General features: G+C 40.5%; 1 protein-coding gene across 2 annotated transcripts in view; it reads left to right on the plus strand.

The window, feature by feature from the left end:
* The window catches only part of SLAIN1 (SLAIN motif family member 1), a 60,434-nt gene extending 50,594 nt beyond the window's left edge, over nt 1-9,840 (plus strand). For both annotated transcript variants that reach the window (XM_032610685.1, XM_032610686.1), the window contains exons 6-7: nt 7,218-7,500; nt 8,856-9,840. In XM_032610685.1, the coding sequence (XP_032466576.1) occupies nt 7,218-7,500; nt 8,856-8,931 (359 nt within the window). In that variant the 3' untranslated portion in view covers nt 8,932-9,840. The remainder of the gene's footprint in view (nt 1-7,217; nt 7,501-8,855) is intronic.
* The last annotated feature ends 10,747 nt before the right edge of the window (nt 9,841-20,587 follow it).

Consider the following 20,587-nt stretch of genomic DNA (forward strand, 5'->3'; position numbering starts at 1 on the left):
TGGAGCTGCAATGAACATTTTGGTACATGACTCTTTTTGAATTATGGTTTTCTCAGGGTATATGCCCAGAAGTGGGATTGCTGGGTCATATGGTAGTTCTATTTGTAGTTTTTTAAGGAACCTCCATACTGTCTCCATAGTGGCTGTAACAATTCACATTCCCACCAGCAGTGCAAGAGTGTTCCCTTTTCTCCACACCCTCTCCAGCATTTATTGTTTCTAGATTGTTTGATGATGGCCATTCTGACTGGTGTGAGATGATATCTCATTGTAGTTTTGATTTGCATTTCTCTAATGATTAATGATGTTGAGCATTCTTTCATGTGTTTGTTGGCAGTCTGTATGTCTTCTTTGGAGAAGTGTCTATTTAGGTCTTCTGCCCATTTTTGGATTGCGTTGTTTGTTTTTTTGTTATTGAGCTGCATGAGCTGCTTGTAAATTTTGGAAATTAATCCTTTCTCAGTTGCTTCATTTGCAAATATTTTCTCCCATTCTGAGGGTTGTCTTTTGGTCTTGTTTGTGGTTTCCTTTGCTGTGCAAAAGCTTTGAAGTTTCATTAGGTCCCATTTGTTTATTTTTGTTTTTATTTCCATTTCTCTAGGAGGTGGGTCAAAAAGGAACTTGCTGTGAATTATGTCATAGAGTGTTCTGCCTATGTTTTCCTCTAAGAGTTTGATAGTTTCTGGCCTTACATTTAGGTCTTTAATCCATTTTGAGCTTATTTTTGTGTATGGTGTTAGGGACTGATCTAATCTCATACTTTTACATGTACCTGTCCAGTTTTCTCAGCACCGCTTATTGAAGAGGCTGTCCTGTCTCCACTGTACATTCTGGCCTCCTTTATCAAAGATAAGGTGACCGTATGTGCGTGGGTTTATCTCTGGGCTTTCTATCCTGTTCCATTGATCTGTATTTCAGTTTTTGTGCCAGTACCATACTGTCTTGATTACTGTAGCTTTGTAGTATAGTCTGAAGTCAGGGAGCCTAATTCCTCCAGCTCCGTTTTTCGTTCTCAAGATTGCTTTGGCTATTCGGGGTCTTTTGTGTTTCCATACAAATTGTGAAATTTTTTGTTCTAGTTCTGTGAAAAATGCCAGTGGTAGTTTGATAGGGATTGCATTGAATCTGTAAATTGCTTTGGGTAGTAGAGTCATTTTCACAATGTTGATTCTTCCAATCCAAGAATATGGTATATCTCTCCATCTATTTGTATCATTTTTAATTTCTTTCATCAGTGTCTTATACTTTTCTGCATACAGGTCTTTTGTCTCCTTAGGTTTATTCCTAGATATTTTATTCTTTTTGTTGCAATGGTAAATGGGAGTGTTTTCTTGATTTCACTTTGATTTTTCAGCATTAGTGTATAGGAATGCCGGAGATTTCTATGCATTAATTTTGTATCCTGCTACTTTACCAAATTCATTGATTAGCTCTAGTAGTTTTCTGGTAGCATCTTTAGGATTCTCTATGTATAGTATCATGTCATCTGCAAACAGTGACAGATTTACTTCTTCTTTCCCAATTTGGATTCCTTTTATTTCCTTTTTTTCTCTGATTCCTGTGGTGAAAACTTCCAAAACTATGTTGAATAAGAGTGGTAAGAGTGGGCAACCTTGTATTGTTCCTGATCTTAGTGGAAATGGTTTCACTTTTTCACCATTGAGGATGATGTTGGCTGTGGGTTTGTCATATATGGTCTTTATTATGTTGAGGAAAGTTCCCTCTATGCCTACTTTCTGCAGGGTTTTTATCATAAATGAGTGTTGAATTTTGTTGAAAGCTTTCTCTGCATCTATTGAGAGGTTAATATGGTTTTTCTCCTTCAATTTGTTAATATGGTATATCACATTGATTTGCAGATATTGAAGAATCCTTGCGTTCCTGGAATAAACCCTACTTGATCATGGTGTATGATCCTTTTAATGTGCTGTTGGATTCTGTTTGCTAGTATTTTGTTGAGGATTTTTGCATCTATGTTCATCAGTGATATTGGCCTGTAGTTTTCTTTCTTTGTGACCTCGTCTGGTTTTGGTATCAAGGTGATGGTGGCCTCGTAGAATGAATTTGGGAGTGTTCCTCCCTCTGCTATATTTTGGAGGAGTTTGAGAAGGATAGGTGTTAGCTCTTCTCTAAATGTTTGATAGAATTCACCTGTGAAGCCATCTGGTCCTGGGCTTTTGTTTGTTGGAAGATTTTTAATCACAGTTTCAATTTCAGTACTTGTGATTGGTCTGTTCATATTTTCTGTTTCTTCCTGATTCAGTTTTGGCAGGTTGTGCATTTCTAAGAATTTGTTCATTTTTTCCAGGTTGTCCATTTTATTGGCATAAGTAATCTCTCATGATCTTTTGTATTTCTGCAGTGTCAGTTGCTACTCCTTTTTCATTTCTATTTCTATTGATTTGAGTCTTCTCCCTTTTTTTCTTGATGAGTCTGGCTAATGGTTTATCTATTTTGTTTATCTTCTCAAAGAACCAGCTTTTAGTTTTACTGATCTTTGCTATCGTTTCCTTCATTTCTTTCTCATTTATTTCTGATATGATTTTTATGATTTCTTTCCTTCTGCTAACTTTGGGTTATTTTGTTCTTCTTTCTCTAATGGCTTTAGGTGCAAGCTTAGGTTGTTTACTCGAGATGTTTCCTGTTTCTTAAGGTGGGCTTGTATTGCTATAAACTTCCCTCTTAGAACTGCTTTTGCTGCATCCCATAGGTTTTGGGTTGTCGTGTCTCCATTGTCATTTGTTTCTAGGTATTTTTTGATTTCCTCTTTGATTTCTTGAGTGATCACTTCGTTATTAAGTAGTGTATTGTTTAGCCTCCATGTGTTTGTATTTTTTACAGATCTTTTCCTGTAATTGATATCTAGTCTCATAGCGTTGTGGTCAGAAAAGATACTTGATACAATTTCAATATTCTTAAATTTACCAAGGCTTGATTTGTGACCCAAGATATGATCTGTCCTGGAGAATGTTCCATGAGCACTTGAGAAAAATGTGTATTCTGTTGTTTTTGGATGGAATGTCCTATAAATATCAATTAAGTCCATCTTGTTTAATGTATCATTTAAAGCTTGTGTTTCCTTATTTATTTTCATTTTGGATGATCTGTCCATTGGTGAAAGTGGGGTGTTAAAGTCCCCCTACTATGAATGTGTTACTGTGCATTTCCCCTTTTATGGCTGTTAGCATTTGCCTTATGTATTGAGGTGCTCCTATGTTGGGTGCATAAATATTTACAATTGTTATATCTTCTTCTTGGATCGATCCCTTGATCATTATGTAGTGTCCTTCTTTGTCTCTTCTAATAGTCTTTATTTTAAAGTCTAGTTTTTCTGATATGAGAATTGCTACTCCAGCTTTCTTCTGGTTTCCATTTGCATGGAATATCTTTTTCCATCCCCTTACTTTCAGTCTGTATGTGTCTCTAGGTCTGAAGTGGGACTCTTGTAGACAGCAAATATATGGGTCTTGTTTTTGTATCCATTCAGCCAATCTGTGTCTTTTGATGGGAGCATTTATTCCATTTACATTTAAGGTAATTATCAATATGTATGTTCCTATTCCCATTTTCTAAATTGTTTTGGGTTTGTTATTGTAGGTCTTTTCCTTCTCTTGTGTTTCTTGCCTAGAGAAGTTCCTTTAGCATTTGTTGTAAAGCTGGTTTGGTGGTGAACTCTCTCAGCTTTTGCTTGTCTGTAAAGGTTTTAATTTCTCCATCAAATCTGAATGAGATCCTTGCTGGGTAGAGTAATCTTTGTTGTACGTTTTAACCTTTCATCATTTTAAATATGTCCTGCCACTTCCTTCTGGCCTGCAGAGTTTCTGCTTTAAGATCAGCTGTTAACCTTATGGGGATTCCCTTGTGTATTATTTGTTGTTTTTCCCTTGCTGCTTTTAATATGCTTTCTTTGTGTTTAATTTTTGACAGTTTGATTAATGTGTGTCTTGGCATATTTCTCCTTGGATTTATCCTGTATGGGACTCCCTGTGCCTCCTGGACTTGATTAACTATTTCCTTTCCCATGTCAGGGAAGTTTTCAACTATAATCTCTTCAAATATTTTCTCAGTCCCTTTCTTTTTCTCTTCTTCTGGAACCCCTATAATTCGAAAGTTGGTGCGTTTAATGTTGTCCCAGAGGTCTCTGAGACTGTCCTCAGTTCTTTTCATTCTTTTTTCTTTATTCTGCTCTGCAGTAGTTATTTCTGTCCCCAGTGGCTAAGGTTGGTTCAGTGGGTTGTGTAGGCTTCCTGGTGGAGGGGACTAGTGCCTGTGTTGTGGTGGATGAGGCTGGATCTTGTCTCTCTGGTGGGCAGGTCCATGTCTGGTGGTGTGTTTGGGGTGTCTGTGGACTTATTATGATTTTATACAGCCTCTCTGCTAATGGGTGGGGTTGTGTACCTGTTTTGCTAGTTGTTTGGCATAAGGTGTCCAGCACTGTAGCTTGCTGGTCGTTGAGTGAAGGTGGGTGCTGACGTTGAGATGGAGATCTCTGGGAGATTTTCGCCATTTGATATTATGTGGAGCTGGGAGGTCTCTTGTGGACCAGTGTCCTGAAGTTGGCTCTCCCACCTCAGGCAGGGCACTGACTCCTGGCTGCAGCACCAAGAGCCTTTCATCCACACGGCAAGTTCAGATTTTGTTTCCGCTTGATCTTTCACTCAGTCTTGAATTGTATCTGCTAGTTTAGGAGGGTCTCCTGTGGAGGCAGGGGTGGCTGTGGCTCGGTGCAGTGGCAAGGACACAGGCCTTTAAAATGTTTTTTATAAATAGCATCTTTTTCAAATTTTAGTTTCTACTAGTTGGCTGGTATTTAGAAATACAATTGATTTTTGTATTTTGATGTTGTATTCAGCAGCTTTGCTAATAACTTCATTTATCCTAATAGTTATAAATTTGGAATATACCCCTAACATAATGCATCTGAACACCAACGCATATTCAAGAATGTTCATAAAACCCCAAACTTAGAAATAACCAAGCTTTTCATCATCAGGGGAATGGATTTTGACATTCATTCAATGGAATACCCATAGCAATGCAAATACGGATGAATCTCAAAAACATAATATTGAGTCAAAGAAGAGAACATACTATATAACTCCATTTACATGAAGTTCAACATAGGAATAACTAGTCTGTGGTGATAAAAGTGCAAATAACAGTGACTTTGGGGGAGTGCTGACTGGGAGAGGGTATGTGAGAGCCTGCTGTGGTGCTGGCAGTGTGTCACGTCTTGTTGTGGATATGGTTACACCCGTGTGTTCACTTCAGAATTTCATTCTGCTCTAGGCTTAACGTTTAGGTACTTTATGTATATTGAGTTTCAGAAGAAATTAGGCCGAATTCACCTGTTGAGTCTTTTTAAAAAATTAAGACTTTGTTTTTGAGCAGTTTGAGGTTTACAAAAAAATTGAGCGAGAAGTAGAGTTCCCATATATCCCCGCATGTCCCCCTTCCCCTCCTCCAGTTTCCTCTGTTATTAATATCTTGCATTAGTGGGGTATGTTACAGTTGATAAGCCAATATGTTGGAACATTCACAGTTAGAAGCTACTAAATTAAAGAATTGTAGAATTGGTTGGAAAGGATCTTAGAGATGATTTGCCAGCCAACACAAGTTTACTGTGTCCCTAAAGCTTGATGGAAACAGAACTATAGCAGAATCTTAGAGACCTCACTTTTCATCGAATTTTTTGGCTACTGTACACATACATCAGCATTCCTACATACAGATTTCACCTAATGTATACTTGAACAAAGCTAATTTAAGGAAATACTTTCGAGATATTAAATAACACCACAGATGTTTTTTGTCTTTCTCCTCACTTTTTATCAAAGATATCTATTGTACATTCTGTGCTTAAGTTCAAAATCAGTTTCACTGTTTTAGAAAACAGGGTCTGTTTGTGTTGACCGCATCACAGGTGTACTAGGCAGCAAAGGCTAGAGTGGTTGGTAAACAACACGTAACGTTGTACGTATAAGCTTATGTTAAATTTGTGATTCAGTTTTTTCCTTGGAGAAAAGGATTTATAAAATTTAAAAATCTCTGCCAAACAGTTCACTGTTTTTTAATGTGAAATAGTGCACAATGATGGGCCAGTATATTGATGAAGTTCTTAAGGGTTCTTACCCAGAGAGCGCTCCCTTCATTTCACAGATTCTGCTGCTGTTATCAAGGTAGTACTTGCTGAGTGGTTACTCAGCCATTGTAAGGCTTTATGTGGATTAACTCGTTTCGTCTTCCCACCGACCCTATGAGATAAATGTCATGATGAAAATTATTTAAGAAATATGTCTGGGGCTTCCCTGGTGGCGCAGTGGTTGGGAGTCCGCCTGCCGATGCAGGGGACGCGGGTTCGTGCCCCGGTCCGGGAGGATCCCACATGCCGCGGAGCGGCTGGGCCCGTGAGCCATGGCCACCGAGCCTGCGCGTCCGGAGCCTGTGTTCCGCAGCGGGAGGGGCCACAACGGTGAGAGGCCCGCGTACTGCAAAAAAAAAAAAAAAACAACAAAAAAAAAAGAAATATGTCTGTAATAAGCTGTTTGTGCCTACCGATGCCACCTGTCTTCCCTTCTATAATCACTATAATTACTGCTATTAAATTGTCCCCCCCCCCCTTTTTTTTTTTTGTGGTACGCGGGCCTCTCACTGTTGTGGCCTCTCCCGTTGCGGAGCCCAGGCTCCGGATGCGCAGGCTCAGCGGCCATGGCTCACGGGCCCAGCTGCTCCGCGGCATGTGGGATCTTCCCAGACCAGGGCACAAACCCGTGTCCCCTGCATCGGCGGGCGGACTCTCAACCACTGCGCCACCAGGGAAGCCCCTGTCCCATTGTTTTATCCTCATGAAAGCATCCCCAGTGCAACCATCAAGAAATCCTAATGTCTTCCAAGCAAGCAAGGAAGAAATCCTGTGAGAACTCAGAGATGCTCAAATTTGTTAAAGGAAAGAAGGTGGTTGTTCCAGCTGGCTTCTAAATATAGTCAGGCACTCAAAAATGTTGCTGCTGATTGACAGAGAAGGAGATGCTTGTCAAGAAGTAGAATTTTCCAATACTAAATGCAGTCTGGAACTCGTATTTCATTTATCTACATGCATATATGTAGATAAATTTCTATACATGTAAAACCTTTCAACAGTATCAGCTGCTTTGAACATAACACGCTTGTACATAGTAGTAGGCGTTATCTCATGTGAGCGTTCTTTGTTCTTCTAGTTCCGTCACCGGGGCAGCTTCAGCACAGAATCCACAGCGTGGGACATTTCCCAGTGTCTGTCCGGCAGCCTCTTAAAGCCACAGCCTACGTGAGTCCAACCGTTCAAGGCAGCAGTAACATGCCTTTGTCCAACGGCTTACAGTTATACTCCAACACGGGGATCCCTGCCCCCAACAAAGCTGCAGCTTCTGGGATAGTGGGCCGCAGCGCACTCCCAAGACCTTCATTGGCAATAAATGGGAGTAACCTGCCTCGAAGCAAAATTGCACAGCCTGTCAGAAGGTAAGGACCTTTGCTCGTTCGTCTGCAGTCTGCACTTAGAAACTGCCCCGGGAACCATCCCGACTTTGCCTTTGTCTAACCCTGGTAGGTCACTCTGCCCCTTCTGGCCTGACTCGCGACCTCCCGCCTCTGCGTTCAATACCTCTTTAAGCAATTTGTAATCAAAATGGGCAAAAATGTCATTAGGTACATGCACATGCACACCCTCCCCCAACAGTCATGATTTAAAAGCATCTTAGTGATATTTAACTGGGGCTTTATTAGCTTATGTTGGTGTAAGTTTGGTATGTTCCAGGTAGAATTTTCTTTTTTTTTCTTTCAACATTCCAGCCTGCTTGCAGGGCACCTGTTCGATGATCTTATGGTTGTGACGTACCCTTCTTGAACCGGATCTCCTGGAGTGTCTTATGGTTAAAAACAATTCCATAAAAGCGAGTTGAGGACAGAGTAGAAGATGAGAAAATGGAGGCAGTAAATCAGCTCTTACAGGAAATTAGGATTTGGAGGAGGAGAGGGAGGCAACCATGGTAAAAGTGTGAAAAGGATGTGAGAACAAGTAATTTTTCTTTATGCATCGGGTAGCTATAAATAGTTTTTACTTTCTGATAAACAGGTGCTCAGATCAAAAACAAATTCAGAGACTATTGTAAAACAAACACAGAAAAGTAAATAATCCTACTATCCGGATAGAAATCATTTTGGTGCTTGTTTGTTCAATGCCAGGCTGTGTTGCAGTTGTGGCTGAATAGAATCACGTAATTTGACGTGTGTAGGTCACTGTGGACAGTCCATTTATCCTCACATAATTTGACGTGTATACGTCACTGTGGACAGTCCATTTACCCTCGGATATATGTCTTCAAACTAACCTCTTGGAAGGGCTGTCACTGCCAGACAATGAGAGGGTCTGTTTCCACAGACTTAGGCAAACATTGGGTATTATCATTCTTTTTAAATTCTCAGCCAATATAATAGGCAAATCTTTGATTATTTGTAAGACAGAATAACATGAAGAAATTTTCAATTTGTATTCAATGAAGTAACCACTTATGTTTTGGGGCCATTTTTCTCCCGAGTTTATCTGTTTCTGATTTTAAAATATTCTTTATACACTAAGGGTATTGATCATTTCCCACTTAGGTTGCAAGTCTGCTTGTGCACATACAACATGCGTGGCAACGTGCCGAGAACTGGGCTTTCCATTAGATGAGCATGTTGAAGGCCCAGAAATACAAGGCACACTTGGGAAGGTGCCAGCACGTTGTCACTGCTGGAGTGGCGGAGAGTAGATCAAAGTAAGTGATGGGACTCGTGGGATTACTTACAAGCCGTGTCCTTTTTTCATTCCTTTATAGTTTCCTTCAGCCTCCAAAGCCTCTGTCTTCACTCAGCACTCTGAGGGATGGAAACTGGAGAGATGGTTGCTACTGATGCAGTTCTATGTACGTTTGAACAGCTGGAAAGAAGTGGAAATGAGGGTCGTGTTACCTAGCTGGCTGGGTAACAGCGGGTGTCGGGATATTCTTTCCCTTCTGCGTTTTAACATATTTACTGCATTGTTTTTCAATGGACCAATCACCAGAGACTAATTATTGCACTTAAATATTTGCCTGAGATACTGCAGCGTTCACAAATCCATGGTTGCAGTATTGTGACACTTAGAGCTAGGAAGTTTTTGTAGAACTGATATGTACCTGAATCCTTTTTGAGAGAATTGAGATGTATCCATAATGCTTTCTTTGCCATCTGAGTTTCTTAAAGTAACTTGTTCAATTTACTTACGTGTTCTAAACATCTTCCCATTACGTGTTCTGTATTTTAATACACTGCATCTTTACAACCAGGTTCTATAACGTATGCTTTGAAATTCACTTTTTTATAGTTTACAGGAATTTTATTTTTTGTGCCTATTTCTTTTTACACCTACGTGAACCACTATGGAACAACTTAAACTTTGTGCCATAAAAATATTTTTGTGGTAAGGTACTATTTTTTTAGCTCTAGGGATATATCAGCAAAAATCCATCATAACACTTTGAGAGACATAAAGTTATGTTGAATGAGCACAATGTAATCTGAAGCATTGAACACTGAGACAGCCAGACAACAGAGTGAAATGGTCTTGTTGTTTTCATTGTTAATTTATTGTCATACGTGGGTTTCATATTTATAATGGCATCACAAGCGCATTGCACTTAATACCTGCAATGTTTGCTACTGTACTACAATTGATTTTCAATACTTTTACAGAAGATGAAACTGTAACATTTTATTAATAATGCTTCTGGAAATGAACGCATTTTAAAGCAAATAAATCTTTTTGATAGACCTTTTACAAAATCCATTTGCACTAATGAATGCTTTCTTAGGGTATATGACTTAATATTTGTTACTGTGTACACCGCTGTTTTGGAATGTTCAGAAATAAAGACTATTTCAGCAGTATCAGGTCACGCATGGAAGTGCAGCATAAACAGAACGAATACCACGCCTGCGTTTCACCACGACTGTGAAAGTGTTGTCATTGTTCTGCTCTTGTACCTGAGGCGGGTAGGCAGAATATTTGCATTTGTAAACAATTCTCTCTCTCTGAAATGCTTGGGAGAAGAGATGTGAGGTTTTAGTTCTGCAGTGGGGTTTCGGTACCACTTAGGATGGTCACTAGAACCCAAGGAGCCTCTTGCCCAGAAACCCATTTGTGGAAGAATACTGTCAGTGGCGATTCCAATATTTTATGGGGGTTGAACTTGAAGTATTTCTTTTCCCAGCGTCAGTAAAATAGCAAAGTATTATCATTAGTCTACACTATATTTGATGTACATTGGAAAACTTTTCACCTCAAGTTGCTATGGAAACGTTAGGTAAAAGGTGTCAATGTTAAGTTTTAAAACAGTTCTCCTGAAGGTCATTAGGGATTTTTATTTTTAAGAAATGTGCCTTTCTACATAGTTCCATGGGGAACTAAAAGACTGGCTTTTAATTAGCCTGTCCTTTAAATGAAATGTGGGCTAGAGGAGGTGAGGTATCAAAGGAGAAGTGATACTTATTGAGCACTTTGTTAGTGACAAGCACTTTCTTAGTCACTTTGCTAGTGACTGTGCTAGAAATTTTTTATATATTTATTTGTCTAATTATTAACAATCACCTCCTATTACCACCATTTAAAAAGTAAAGACCCTGAGCCCAAGGGATGTGACATTAACCTAGGGTAAACATCTAGCTAGTAAATAGTGAAGCTGACTTTTGAATCCAGGTGTATCTGATCTCAAAAGTCTGTTTTTGCCACTAGTGTGCTCTTCCTATGAACATATGTAGTTCAGTTAGTACATTTTTTAAAAATGAGTTTATATTCTGAGAAGGTGAAAGGATTCAACTCATTTGCAAATCAAGTATTTCATTTATATTCAAAAAAGTCTGTTCAGCCCTTGGAATAAAAACCAAAGATCCCTGTATCTTGGAATTTACATTCTAGTTAGTAGAGAGACAGTAAACCACATACAAGTAAGTAAATCACAGTACAGGTCTTAAGTGCTATGGCAAAAAAAGAAAAGGAGATGAAAGTAAGTAAGGGGGGAGGTGAGAAAATGGAGCTGGGGAGAGATCACAGTATTAAGTAGGATCATCTGGGTAGATCTCACTAAGAAGGTGACACCTGAACAAAGACAAAGTGGTGTTGGCGATTATTTTCACAGTTCTCCCCAGGATGGTAGTAACATTTATTCTAGATGCATAGGAGAGAATTTAATATATTGCATCAATAGATGCCCTAGGGTATGGTCCGCACATCAGCATCTCTTGGAAACTTATTAGAAAATGCAGATCCTCAGGCACACCCCACACCTATTGAATCAGCCATCTAGGTGATTTACAGAGCCCCCTTTGAGAAAAGCTGCTGGAAAGGAGGGAGCAGCCTAGGCAACGGCTTAGGGCAGAGCGTGCCTGGGGTGTTTGAGGAAGAGCAAGGAGGCCATTGTGGCTGCAAGCAGAGGGAACAAGGAGGGAAGCAGTAGAGATGAGGTCCGAAGGGAGACAGGGAAAGATCACGTAGGGCATGTGGGCCACAATAAGGCTTTGATTTTACTCTGGAAATGGGAGCTATTCATGGTTTTGAGCAGCAGAGTTTATGATTTGACTTTTTAAAAGCATCACTCGCATTTGGTGAGAATAGACTCTTAAGAAATGAAGATGCCGTGAAGGTGACAGGATAGCAATGGAGGAGATAGAAATGGTCAGATTCAGGCTGTCTTCTAAAAGTACAGCTATCAGGATTTCTTTATGGATTGGATATAGTGTGTTAGAGACCAAAAGAAAAACTCCAGGTGTTTTGGGCTGGCAACTAAAAGGATGGATCTCCTCCAACAGAGACGGGGAAGCTGTGGGTGGAGTAGGCTGGAAAACCATGATTCTGGCTGAGCTCAGTTATGCTCTCTAGGGAGTTCCCTGGCAGTCCGGTGGCTAGGACTCGGTGCTTTCACTGCCGGGGCCTGGGTTCGATCCCTGGTCAGGGAACTAGGATCCCATAAACCATGTGACACATTCTAAAAAAAAAAAAAGTTACGCCTTCTATCTCACGTGCATTCCTCACACTGTAACAAACCAGGACTCATATAGGAAAAGCGATCCTGAGATGCTTAGTTCTGCAACATGAAAGGGAGCTATGGTGCTGAGTTAACACAGACAGTCTAGCCTGGCTGACATTTGTATTAGTTAGCTATTGCTGCATAACAAGTTACTACAAAACTAAGTGGCTTAAAACATTATTATCTCAGTTTCTGTGGGTCTGGAACCTGGCCACAGCCTAGCTGGGTCCTCTGGCTCAGGGTTTCTCACAAGGCTGCAGTCATCCTGAGACTCACTAGGGAAGAATCTGCTTCCAAGATCACTCACGTGATTATTGGGACGATTCATTTCCTTGTGAGGTACCATTGCTTTTTGCCACACGGACCTCTCCTTGGGTAGCTTACAACATAGTGGCTTACTTCATCAGAATGAGCACGAGAGAGAGAGAGAGAGAGAGAGAGAGAGAGAGAGAGAGAGAGCGAGAGAGAGAGCCAGAAAGCTGGAAATTTTTCTGTTGTAACTTAATTTTTTAGAAGTGACAGCCTATCGTTTGTGCCATGTTTTATTCATTGGAAGCAAGTCACTATGTCCAGCTCTCATTTAAGGGGAGGGGATTGCACAAAAATGTTAATACCAGGAGACAAAGGTCATTGGGGCCATCCTAGAAGCTGCCTGCAAAACACTGCCAACCACTTTACTAGATAATGCCAACCTAATTTCCCATTAATTGTATTACTACTGTACATGTTTGCCAGGAGGCTATGAGAATTCCTGTTACTACACACATTCGGTATTGTTAAAACATCTTTAACTTTTAAGTCTGTGGGTATCTAGTTGTGTCTCATGGTCTTAATTTTCATTTCCTTGGTTGTAGTGAGATAGAATACCTTTGCATTTGTTTACTGAACATTTGCCTATCATCTTTTATGGATTCCTGTTCAGGTCTTTTGTCCATTTTTCTATTGGGGTTTCCTTACTGATTTGTAGTAGTTATTATATAGTCTGCTACAAACCTTTTGTCAGTTATATGTGTTAAAACTATATCTTCACACTGTGTAGCTTACCTTTTAATTCTTTTAATGAGGTATTCTGATAGAATTATTAATTTTAACATAGTACATATTTACCATTTTTTTAAAGATTAGCCGTTTTGTGTCTTGTTTAAAGAGTATTTCCTGACCCTGGAATCGTGAATATAATCTCCTTATTCTCAACGTCTTATTATTTTGCTTTTCACCTATATTTTATATTGTTCACGTGGATTTATAGTTGTCCTAGTAACACTTACTGAAAACTTTGTCCTTACCTCACTGTTCTTTGTCATAATCACATGTCTTTGTGTGTGTATGTGTCTATTTCAGAGCTGTCTATTCCTGTACCAGAACCATACTGTTTTAATCTCTATATACTTATAATTACATTTTTCTAAATAGAGTAGTTTTACTATCTTTTCCTTCAAGTGTGTCATGGATATTCTTGTCCCTTTGCATTTCCACATGTATTTTTAAACAAACTAGGCAGAAAAACATCCTGTTGGAATTTTGATTGGATTGCATTGAATTTATAATTCAATATGTTGGAAATTGACTGTTTACATACTGAGTCTTAAAAATCCATGAACATGGTCTACCTCTTCTTTTATTGATTGAGGTATTCTTTAATCTCTCTCAATAAAATTGTGCAAGTTCTTCCCAGAGGACTGAAATGCCTTTTGCAAGATTAATTTCTAGGTATGTGATACTTTTTTATGCTATGTGATACTTATATTTTTAAAATTTCATTTCAAATGTTTTATTCAACCACCTTAAATTTGTTAGTTATGTTAATTTATACTTAGAATCTTTATATACACAGTCAAAATGTATGAATGTTAGATTTCTTTCTTTCCTATCCTATATCTTTTTCTTTTTCTTGACTATGGTCTTCAATGCAGTAGTAAATATGATAATAGATATCTATCTCTTTGCTAATTCAAAAGGAAAGCTTTCTCTTTTCTTACCATTAGGTTTCAAATTTGCTAACAGTATTTTATCATAAAAGAATGAATTTTAAACAAACTTTGCATCTATTAAAATAAGACTATCTCATTTAATCTGTTAATATGCTGACTTTATAATGGATTTTTCTAGTGTTGACTCAACCTTGAATTATTGAGATAAATCCAATTTGGTCATGTTGCATTATTCCTTTTTAAAATAGATTGATTTCTTTACCAATATTTTATTTAGGAGTTTTGTCCAATTTTTGAATAAAATTGGTTTTTTTCTTTCTCAAACTGTCCCTATTAGGTTTTGGAATGAAGACAGTATTAGTCTCATAAAATGAATTGGGGAGTACTATGTGTTTTTCTAGCTGGGAGGATTTATGTAATATTGGAGTTATTTCTCCCTTAAATATGTGATAAATCTCACTGGTAAAGCCACTGGGGCCTGGAGTCCAGTCATGTTTTTAAAATCTGATGTTGTGTTTATTCTGCTTCCAAAAGCATGATTAAACCTCCTACTTTACTGGTGGCTTATCTATACACTCCTCTACTCTTCATAGTTCTATCAAATTTTGTGTTGTCTTTTTAGGCCACATGATTTGGTGTATACATATTTAAATATCTTTTATCTTCCTGGCAAAGTGAACCTGTTATCATGGAAATAGTCTTCTTTATCTTTCTTTGTAATGTCTTAAAAAATCTATTTTTCAGATACTAAATAGCTACATATTTCTTTTAGTGTTTATATGATACATATTTTTAAACCTTTGCTTTCAAATTTTATTCTTGTGTCAAACAACATAAAGTTCAGGGTTTTTTAAACCTAGTATGAAAATCTTTGCCCTTGAACTTGATCATTTAAGCCATTGTATATAAAATAATTACTGACATATTTAGATACAAATCTACCACCTTCTTAATGAGCTTTGTTTGTTACATCTGTTCCTTTTCCCCCCATTTTTGTCTTCCTTTAGATTGTTTTTTTTAATTCTGCTTTTCTCTCCTATTAGTTTGAAAATTATACCCTAATCCTCCTTTGCTATTCTTTTAGTGGTTACCCAAGAAATGACAATTTGCATCCTTAACCTGTCAAAGAATAGTCTACCTTTATCATCCTCGTGGGTAACAGAAGGACCCCCAAATCTCCCTACATCTAATCCTTAAATTCATGATTCAGCCAGGAATTAGGGAGAAGAGACCATAGATAGATTTTTGGGCTGTCTAAAATTCAGAGAAATCAGAATTAGCCATGTAAACAATGCAACACTATGCTAAAAGATGTTTAGAGAAAGAGTGGTGATGGGACCAAGGGAATGATCAGCTTTGGTGAGGTCAGCAGTTTGATCTTAAAGCAGGTCCTGGGTTCACTCATCCAACAAATATTTATTGAGAGCCTACTATTTGTCAGGCTTTGTGCTAAACACAGAGGATATCACAGCCAACAAGTCAGATGTGGTTCTACTTTCATGGAAGTGACATTCTTGATTCTAGTAAGAGAGACAGGTTCACATCTAACAAATACCATGTCCTTCCTATAAAGGAAGAAGCAAGGAGCTAAGATACAGAATAACGGGATGGGAGCAGGGGGGCAAGGATGCTCCAGAAAGGCCTGTCTGAGAAGAGGACATTTAAGCTGAGGATGTATGGGAATTCATCAAATGAAGAGAAAGGGAAAGATTATTTCAGGTAGAGAAAGGGAAGAATTTGGAGTGCATAAAGGGCCAAAAGAAGGCTGATGGGGCTGGATCTTAGTGTGCTAGTGGCTCAGCTGGCTCCATGCTTTGTGGGGTCCAGTACGAAATGAACTTTGAGAACATACTAAGAATTTCAGGATGGCAACAGTCCAGCATTAAACCAAATCACAGGGCCCTTCTGAGCACAGGCCTACGTGCCACTGCACAGGTCCCAGGACCACAGGAGAGGGAGGGGCATGAGCCTGTGGAACCTCAAGTAAGGAAGGGCTTTGAATTTTATTCCAAGTTCAATGGGAAGCTATTTATTAATAGTAACACTAACACTCATACTTCTCTTCCTATGTGCCAGACACTCAACTAAGTTCTTTAGAAGTTTTTACTAATTTAATCCTCACACAATCTTATTGTTCTAAAATTACACCTGTGGGATTTTAATTTGTGGAAGTGACTGAGTGATGACATCAAGAGGTCGATGCCACTGAAAGAAGACTTTTATTACTCATGTTTCCTGAAAGGAAGGGGCAGGTCACAGCACACAGAGGCAGGTTTTGGTCAGGAGGTGAAAGTCTAGGCCAGTGCCTTTGCTGGGGTTTCTGCAGGAAAGGCAATGCAAGGCAGAGTAAACAGTCTAGGATTGGCTGATTTGAATAATTCCAGGGGGCTTCGAGCTATAGGGGTGGTCTCCAGTTGCCTAGTACTTGGTCCTAGGGTGATTTAGGGCAGGGGGAATATTGCTTGGGTGTGTGAGAACTCGATAAGAAGTGGGTGGGGGACTTGGCCTTGGATCAGCCTGTCTGCACACGCAGGCCGACTCACAGGGAAGAGGTCAACACTTCGGTAGATAGTTTGTGGCCCTGTGATGAACAGCTACCAAACAGACATAACAAATCTAAGAAAGCACAGCTAAAACACCCACTGAAGGAAATACTGTTATAATTCCCATTTATTTTCTCTATATCCCCAGGGTTTATGTTATACCTGGAAACTTGTACCTTTTGACCCCATTTCACCCACTCCCCACCCCCTGCGTCCCTGGTAACCACCAGTTTGTTCTCTGTATCTGTGAGCTCATTTTTGTTGTTGGTTTTTAGATTCCACATATATGTGAGCTCATATGGTATCTGTCTTTCTATTATCCCCATTTTGAAAATGAGGAAACTCAGGAACAGAGAGGTTAAACAACTTGCCCACGGTCACAGAGCTATTAGGGGCCAGAGCTGGGATTAGGACCCTGGCTTTGAACCAAAAAATAACTTGAATAAATGTGAAGTTAAAACTCATGGTCTATGGAGAAAGGACTAAAGAGAGCCAAGGGTGGAAGCAAGCACAAAGCTGGGGTGGGCATTCCTGGTAGAGGGGGCAAGACGTGCGAGGAAACGGAGTGTGCAAAGAACAGGTGTTAACTTGCGTGGCCAATCAGGTGAACTGTTTCATTCAGCTGCCTGCAGGGTGCAAGGGAGTGCCGGAGGGAACTAAGCTGAAGGCATGGGCCGGAGCTAATTTGGGGAGGGCCTTGTAGCCCATGCAAAGTAAGAACAGGGCGGGGATGCCGGCTCTCTCCAAGGGAAGACTGGAAAGCAAGAATGCCATCTCAGACCGTGTTAGCCCCGGTTCAGTGCGGGGCACAAACTACCCTAGCTGTGTTGAAGCAGAAGGGATTTGATGGAAGAAATTAGTGCCTATAAGATAATTGGCAAGACAGGTGGGCCAGCCCAGGATAGGCCTCTGAGAACAGCTCGTCACACAGCATCGCAGACCAGGAGATGGGCTAACGGTGCCAGAGATGGGGCAGGGGGGAATGAGAAGCTGCCCCGGAACCCTTAGCTCCACTAACACGCTGCCCTTGCAGAGACCAGGACGCTGCATCCAGGCTGTGTCACCATGCCCTCCAGGTCTGTACCAACAAAAGGCAGATGGACCACAGGGGTCCCCATGTGTCCCACACATGAAAGTAGTGACCAGATAAGGGACTTCTGCTAACGCTGCCACAGAATAAAGCCAGTGCCTCCACAGCTTGCCCACAAAACGTCAGACGTTCCCGAACTGTCACCCTTCCCTGCAAGAGCATCTGATCAGTGGACCCCTGACTGCATCTGGAATTCTCGCAGCAAGAAAGCCTGAGGTTTGAGGGTTTTAGCTTTCTGTCCTCTGAAGTACAGGAAGCTTCCCGCAACGGAGCACCATATCCATATCCACCGGGGAGACGACTGTATTTGCCCCGTGGACACTGGACAGACCGGAAGGGAAAGACATGGGAGACGTGGAGAAACTAAGATAGGCAGGGCTTGGTCATTTACTAAAAAGACTTTAAACAGAGCTAAGCCAATTTAGCACATGCACTTGGCAGATTCATTTTAGGGAACATCGCATCCAATGATTAGAGGCGAGTGAGGGCTGTGGTCCGCTCTCCACAGCCTCCTAGCCAAGAAGCTATCACAGATGTGTTGCCGTAACATGGGCAAGACACGGGTCACCACTTTTCTCACTCCGATGCCATTTCCTCATCTTTCACTGCTTGACTGTTAAGCCAGTGGCACAGAAGCACTACATTCCTGCACTAATAGCTGTGCTACTAAGGACAGATATATTCACTTGACTTTCCCCAGAGGCGGATTCTAGACAAAAGTCAGCAGTTTAACTGGGAGGTACAGGACATGCTGTAGGCGAGTGGAATCAGGGAAGAACCGGGAAAGCAAGCACTAAAGGGGATTTGTTTGGCCAGTTGCTGGAACTTAAGCCCATAAGGATATTCTAGGAAATAGTGTGAACACACTCCTTAGGGTCTCCCACACAGAGCTGAGATATTTATTCACCAGCTCCCATCAGTCAGTGGGTGTTAAGTCCCCAGACTTCCTGGCCTTCTGTGTTGGGCGACATAGCTGTCTTCCCCAGCTTCAAAGACCCAGCCGATCTGCGGTCGGTACCCACTACAGTCATCTAGAGCAGGTCTGAAAACTACCAAACCTGGCCCACAGCCCATCTTCGTACAATCTTCATACAGCTTATGAGCTAATAATGATTTTTACATTTTTAGAATTGTTTAAAAAAACAAGAGCATGTGTAACAGATTATGTGTGGCAACGCCTAAAATATTAACTGTGAACCCTTACAGAAACAGTTTCTTAGCCCCTGACGTAGATTATCTTGCAGTAGCAAAGAATCCCCACATCTCAGGCTACAAACAGCCATTTCTCCCGTGCACTCTAGGGTCCAATGGAGTCAGAGGAGGGTTTTGCTACAAAGGTAGTCACTCTGCCCCTTCCTATAACACAGCCATGTCAACAGGGGGCACCAGGGCTCATCACAGCAGGGAGAGAGAACTGAGAATCAGAGACCAAGACTTCAGTGCTCCACACTGAGAGGGGCACGTGCCATCTCCTCAGAATATGACCAGAGCTGCCCGCACGGCCTCTCTAGCTGCACAGGAAGCATGAAACATGCTATTCTGAGTCCAAGAAGTGGAAGAGATTTGGGAACATTGGTGAACACTGCTCACAGCTACCAGCGCTCTTTCGCATCTTCCCTCCATTTCCCCAATATAATTAAACAAGTTTTTAATCTAAACAATATTTATTGACTTCATATATTATATTTTCCTGGAGTTAACTGCTTCATTTAAAACTAAAATTTCTTAGAGTTCTTCGAACCTCTGGCTAAGTGTTTTATAGTCCACAGAGCTCTGTAAAATACTTTTCTCCCACATAGTCAAATCTATCAGTCATCTATTAATCCCATTTTTTCTTCATTTTCCCTGAAGACATTTTTCTTCTGGAGCCTCCTCCACACGAAAAGATGCTCAACATCACTAATCATTAGGGAAATGAAAATCAAAGCTATGAGATAGCACTTCACACCCATTAGGACGGCTTTTATAAACTAAATAAAAACACAAAATGAAACAAGTGTTGGCAAGGATGTGGGGAAATTGGAACTCTTACGCACTGCTGATGGGAATGTAAAATGGTGCAGCTGCTATGGAAAACATGGAGGTTCCTCCAAAAACTAAAAATAAAATTATCATAAGTCCAGCAATGCCACCTCTAGGTATATTCTCAAAAGAAGTGAAAGCAGGGACTCGGTCAGGTTATTTGTATACCCATGTTCATAGCACCTTTATTCACAATAGCCAAAAAGTGAAAGCAACCCAAGTGGTCATCTGGAGATAAATAAAATTCCATACAATGGAATTCAGCCTTAAAAAGAAAGGTAATTCTGACACATTCTACAACATGGATAAACTTTGAGGTCATTATACTAAGTGAAATAAGCCAGACATAAAAGGACAAATACTGTATGATTCTACTTATATGAGATGCCTAGATTAGTCACATACATCGAGACAGAAAGGAGGATGGTGGTCAGCAGTGGCTGGGGAGCTTCTCTCTGAGGAAAAAAAGGTTTGAACTCAATACTGGGCCCCCATACTCTTAAGACCTGGACTTCAGAGAAAACCCCCGGAAATACCAGTTTTGAAAACCAATGGGGCTCATGTCCACGAGACCCAAAAGGCTACAGTGCACTGAGAAGTGGCTCTTAAAGGGCTCACGTGCTCTGACTGACTTGCCCCAGGAAGCAGTGTGAGAGCAGCTGGCCGAGAGATGCACAGACCTTATGTGAAAGAGGCTTATTTGCTTATCTTAAATCATCAGCTCGAGGGGCAGGCATCTAATTTAACACACATTTGGGGGCCTGCTGGGGTATTCTCTGGGGAAGGAGGCTGTTGGGTAGCATCTTCACACTCTTCCCTCTACTGTGCTCCAGAGTGCCAGTATCTTCCAGAGGGAAGATTATACATGTGCCTGGTGCCCTGGTTTTTATGTCTGGTGCTACAGCTTTTAGGGCTGCCACC

The sequence above is a fragment of the Phocoena sinus genome, chromosome 18 (genome assembly GCF_008692025.1).
Source record: "Phocoena sinus isolate mPhoSin1 chromosome 18, mPhoSin1.pri, whole genome shotgun sequence".
In the NCBI taxonomy this organism is placed as follows: Eukaryota; Metazoa; Chordata; class Mammalia; order Artiodactyla; family Phocoenidae; genus Phocoena; species Phocoena sinus.